Source organism: Nasonia vitripennis, chromosome 1 (genome assembly GCF_009193385.2).
Source record: "Nasonia vitripennis strain AsymCx chromosome 1, Nvit_psr_1.1, whole genome shotgun sequence".
NCBI classification, from domain to species: Eukaryota; Metazoa; Arthropoda; class Insecta; order Hymenoptera; family Pteromalidae; genus Nasonia; species Nasonia vitripennis.
The window spans coordinates 25447251-25453250 of NC_045757.1; the positions used below are offsets into that span (position 1 = coordinate 25447251).

Here is a 6000-nt window from a genome sequence, read left to right on the forward strand (position 1 = left end):
ACTGCAATAACTATAGGGGTATTTCACTTTTAGCAACGTGCTACAAAGTTCTGTCAAACGTAATACAAGCTAGACTCACTCCATTCGCGGAAGATATAGTAGGAGATTATCAGTGCGGATTTCGGCGCAACAGATCGACGAGCGATCAAATGTTTACCATAAGACAGTTGTTAGAGAAAAAGTGGGAATTTTGCGAAACCATACACCAACTATTTATAGATTTTAAAAAAGCTTACGACTCTATTAAGCGAAGCAAAATGTATCAAATTCTAGTACTTCTCGGTGTACCGAAAAAACTCGTGAGATTAATTCAAATATGTCTGAATGGAAGCACGGGAAAGGTCCGAGTAGGCGGTAATGTATCAGAACCCTTCATGATACGCGATGGTTTAAAACAAGGGGATGGACTCTCTACGGTGCTGTTCAACTTAACGTTAGAGTATGCCGTTAGAAAAATGCAGGTTAGCCAGATGGGTGCAACGCTTAATGGAACAACGCAGATACTAGGCTACGCAGATGATTTGGATATACTGGGGGATTGTAGGGAAACGGTAGCAAGAAACGCGGAAATCCTCATAAAAGCGGTGGAGTATACAGGGTTAGAAGTGAGTGAATCAAAAACAAAGTACATGATTGTGGATAAGCTAGGCATCTGCAGAGGGGAGGAAGATCTCAGAGTTGGGAATTTTACTTTTGAAAAGGTTAGAGAATTCAGGTATCTGGGTACGACCATAAATGATAGAAACGAGATTAATGTCGAAATAAATAAGAGACTCCATTCGGGTAATGCTTGCTTCTACGCCGTGAGTAATTTACTTAAGTCGAGGCTGTTGTCTAAAAACGTTAAAATAAGAATATACAGGACAATAATACTGCCGGTGGTTCTGTACGGGTGCGAAACGTGGGCTCTCACTAAGCAGGCGGACAACCGTTTTAGGGTATTTGAAAATAAAGTCTTGCGAAAAATATACGGGCCGAAGAAAGATGAGGAAACCGGGGAATGGAGGAGACTACACAATGATGAGTTACACAATCTGTACGCGTCACCAAATATTAACAGAATAATAAAATCGCGCAGATTGGGATGGGCAGGGCACGTAGCGAGAATGGGAGACGACCGTACGGCAGCGCGTGTCATGAAGGGCAGGCCGATGGTAACGCGACCTCTAGGTAGACCTATACGTAGATGGGAGGACAACGTAAAAGCGGATCTAGTAGAAATAGGACGGGTGGGTGTCGATCGGAGAGGTGCATCTTGGGTGGGGTTGATACAAGATAGGGCAGCGTGAAAGGCTTGCGTAGATGAGGCGATGAACTTTCGAGTTCCAAATGCCATGTAAAAAAAAAAAAAAACCTTGAATCGCCATTAACCACGTGCACCTGTGTCATACTATTTCACCAACTATCTTTGGAAGAAAATAGTTAAGAATACTCAATCTAAAAACTGCCAAAGAACTAGGATAAAAAGCGTTACATCTTGTAACAAAAACTGACAATGAAAACTACCAAGTTTTGAGATTGACAACCTCAATACTTCCAAATAATTTGGATACCGTTTCTACCAGGGTAATTTATAGATATAGAATCCTTGGAAGATCAAGTACACACCCTTCGAGACATGAATTTGACTAAAACCGTAGAGAATGAATTGTTGCCTTAAAAAACAAAGATCGCGTTTCGGTTTTTGTTCTATTCGCTGTATACAGAACTTTATACGCAAATTATTTTCTATTTTTGTAAAACGGTATTTTTTCTACGGCAAATTAAAAAAGAATCTATGTGAGGATTCTGTTGTTTTAAAGGATCTGCTGATCGGTATTTTCTAGGGACATTAGAGAAAAACGATGTATATTATGAGTTAAACTTATGCAATGAGTTTATTCTCAACTTATTTTCACCATCTTATTTAATTGACAAAATTTTAAACAATATAATTCAAATGTTTTGCTTAATACTTTATTTAAATCAATTCTGGTTTCTTAATGCTTAATACTTAAAAAGCCATGAAAATTTAAAAAAACAGGTTAATAACTTGTCTGTTGCTTTGTCTTTTTCTTCTTGTCACTTTTAGCTTCTTTGCGTTCAATGTAAACATTTTTTACTTGTTTGGCAAATAATCGAGACTTATGTTACTTCAACACTTATTGCTCATTATACAGTATTTGCTAACTATCCAGAAAATAAAGATCCAACTATTACACCAGGCGTTCTTTGTTAACGTGACGTCATTTCGTGAAGGATACAATCATCAATTTTATTATTTTTCACTCCTTTCCTGCATACAGTAATGTAATCGTGGGCCCCACAGTACCGGAAACCATCACAATGATCGCTGCGATCTAATTCTCGGTTCCGCACATAGCGATTAGACCCTATTTATTAAAGTATATCTATATATTCACTAATTTGTTTGTTTTTATATTATGAAGAATAGCCACCCTAAGGCTCTCCTTATCCCCCTACAGGCATAGATAGAAATAGAATAATATATAGATTCAGGAATAATTACAGAGACTATCCTGGTAGCAAATGGCCGATAAGTTTTGATCCGCTCCCTAGCGACTCGGTAGAAATGAAACCCAGAATCCGTCGTCAAGAAATATGCGTAGTTTCTACGCTGAAACCCGAGTAGCAGAAGTTCTCTTAATTTTTTGCGCATGCGCGTACGGTTCAAGTCAGGCATAGGCATACTAGAAATATATGATGCGTATTGTAGAGGATGTCTGCTATGTTATACAGCAGAATACAATAGCAGACAGAACTACAGTTTTCACAGTTTCAGTCAATGTTGAATGATGAATATTTAGCCTATTAATTCATCTAGAATGATTTTGAAGGGAAAATATAATTTTCAAATCGCCCATTAAGAGTGAAAACCTAACCATACACAGCCCTCTAGGTATGATAGTTTTCAAGTGAGAGCAAAATCAAATTTTATTGATTTCGATTACTTTTTTCACAATTTTATTTTGGCTCTCATTTGAAAACGATCATACTTAGAGAGATGAAATTTTGCAACTTAATTTGTGTTGGCATGTTGTAACAATATATTGAGTTGAATTAATTCTAGCTGATATGAATTCGACTTTCATGTACAGAGCTACCTGCATTTTTTGACGCCGAAGCCATAGTGTTCAGGGTGAAAAGCCGAACCAAGACTGTTAAGTAAAAACTGATATGCCAGTCTGTTTCTAAATAATTGAACAAGTCTTAACGCAAAAGAACAGACATCCACCTTTAATATCATGGATTTACCATGATTATGAAAGATTTGGTGGTTGAGAGTAACTGGCTTGCATACTGATGAGATTGAAATACCTGTGCAAACCTCATCATCGGTGACTTTGAGTGCATCAATGACACTTTTGACACAGTAATTGTACTCGAATAATACAAAATCAGTCAGTACACAATGCTGTACATACTGTCATGTATGAGAGCATGCATGTGTAGGATTAGGTTTTCACTATTAATGTGCACCTTAAAAATCATGTTTCCCCTTTAAAAAACATTGTAGATGAATTTATAGGGTATATATATTCATCAATTTATGAATATTTTCAAACAATGTCAATGAAGAGCAGGACCATTGGTGTAAAAAGTAAGGTTATATGAACAAATGATAGTGGAGAAAAAATTCTACCGAGATTTCTTCCAGAAATCATGTCTGATTTATCGGGGTTTTCGTCTAGATTCTACTCTGGAAACCTGCTAGATTTGAAAAATCTCGGTAGTTTCCAGGTACTTTCTCGGGAACGCTGCTACCAGGGTAAGATGAACAAAATTTGAGGTAAATTAGAAGAGAAACTTAGTAATATCATATAGATAAATATGTTTACGTATTAAGAAAAATATGTCTTAAGATCAAGAAAGACAAAGATGACGACATAGATAAGTCGTAGAGCAAAACAGACGTAAAGGTAATGGTAAATTAAAAAATTGTCATGGAGATGTTTATAAAGATAATGTATTTAGAGACAGGAATATAGTAAAAAGATAAATAGAGCTAGAAGTATAGGTGCTGGAACCAATATGGACTGACATGAAAATAAATTTACAACCATTAGAGCTGTGGACTTGAATATAAAGAGTTATAATAAAAATAGACATCAGAAATGTATAGACACCGATAAAGATAGATTTTGAAAAGTTGAAAAATTTTGCTTAACTATATTGTTCCAACAAGAGCGTGGTTACCATGTCAAAAAGTCACGTTATCCCCCCTCAACACGTATAAGAACACAAAAATATATCCGCACTTTACAAAAAATATGGTCTGCACCGAGGGCTAAGTTAGCTTTTTGACCTCGTGTGGTTCCAATCTTACAGTACTCGTCTTCGGCTCGTGCTAGCTCGGCTTGCCTTGTACTCAAAGCTCCACACTTGGTCTAAAAAAAAGCTCACTTCACGCCCCTGGTACACGATATACTATTTTACTGCTTCGGCGCCTATAAAGTGGACCAAAAATAGGGTTTCCCGAGCGTCAAACAAAATGTAGAGCAAGAGTCCCTGGTCATAATACATGTATAAATTAATCCACTTTCGCTCCCTATAAGGTAGAACGAGCCTAAAATAATTTGAGAATCGGAAATCGAGAGGAGCGAAAAAGGTCGTTTTCGCCCCTAGGGCGCCCTCGACTACCACTCGTGCTCAAACATCATCCTCGCTTGGAAAAGCCCATTTTCGCCCCTTGTTGTACAATGTACTATTTTACTTCGCTGATCATAAAAGAGTCACAATTGTCATTGAGTGTGAAGAGTTTAATTTATTTTTTAAGTGCCCAGACGAGGTCGATAAGCCGACTTAGCTTTTGGTGCTCATCATAGTTTTTGTAACGCATACATGAATTTTTCGTTTTTCATGATTATGAAGCGGATTCAAATCAGACGTTTTTTATAATATACTTATATAGTTCAGAATATTAATATTTAGAAAAAATTATTAAACTGTATAAAACGTATATAAATAATTTAAAAAGAAAATTTTCAAAAATATTAAAATATGGTAAAAAATAAAAAATTTGCAGTAAAATAATTTAATTAGCGGACAAAGAAAAGTTTCTTGTTGCCTACTGCTGACCAGTAAAAAAGCGTATACTTTTCTTAAATATTTTCGATCTCTCAAACGAAATCACTCGTAACTACCATTTGGTTGATTTTTTATAAAGCAATGTTTATGTAGCATCACTATATCGAATAAAAATATAGATGTATTAATTAATCGGGTATGGGTATTAAATGAAAGTAACCAATAATGCATTTCATTGAAAAAGTTAATGCTAATCGTCCATCTTGATCTTCAAGATACAGAAATAAAATAATGTTTTATAAATATTAAATACCTGTGGTATCATCATCGAGTAAATGCATAAGACTAGTAAAATCCTTACAACTCTTTTTAACCGAGCATCCTGGTAAGGCCAAAGTCCAACTAATGCTAACAATTTTTTGTTTAGTATAAAGTATTTATTATTAAAAATATCTTCCTCCCTTAATCCTGATTTTGCTTTCCTTTCTACCTTCAACTCCATGATTGTCTTTTGAACTACAATCAGTCACTGAGTTAGCGCAGGAAAGAAATTACTATTATTTTTTTTATTATTATAATCGCACAATTATTTAAATTGCTATGATGATGATTGGTCTTTGTATGTTTGTACAATCGAACAGTATGTTCTTCTTGAATAATAAATGAAAAGTTTCTTTTCAATCGAGCGGACCTTATACGTTTTTCAGTTATAGAAGTTGGCTCGAAATATATTATAAAACTCTAAGCAAGGTAAACCGAGGGACGAGTGGCGTTTGCCACTATGATTTTTTAATGAAATTCTTAAAGGTATTGATATCACTACAATAGAATGTACTGCAACGCTTTAAAGCCAAGACTCTTTTTATATTCTTCCTTGTGTTATGATCTGTAATGTATTCTATTGGACTTTTTATACAAAAGAATTTTTTTATTGAAATAAAAATTGATTCCATGTAGTATTTGGCTTGAAAG

General features: G+C 35.3%; 1 protein-coding gene across 2 annotated transcripts in view; it reads right to left on the minus strand.

The window, feature by feature from the left end:
• Positions 1-6000, minus strand: part of Or170 (odorant receptor 170) — a 37389-nt gene that overhangs the window by 15683 nt on the left and 15706 nt on the right. The window contains exon 3 of one of the 2 annotated variants that reach the window (XM_031933509.1): positions 5342-5544. In XM_031933509.1, the coding sequence (XP_031789369.1) occupies positions 5342-5544 (203 nt within the window). Of the gene's footprint in view, positions 1-5341; positions 5545-6000 lie in introns of those variants that run through there. The other variant, NM_001190627.1, reaches the window with a different exon arrangement.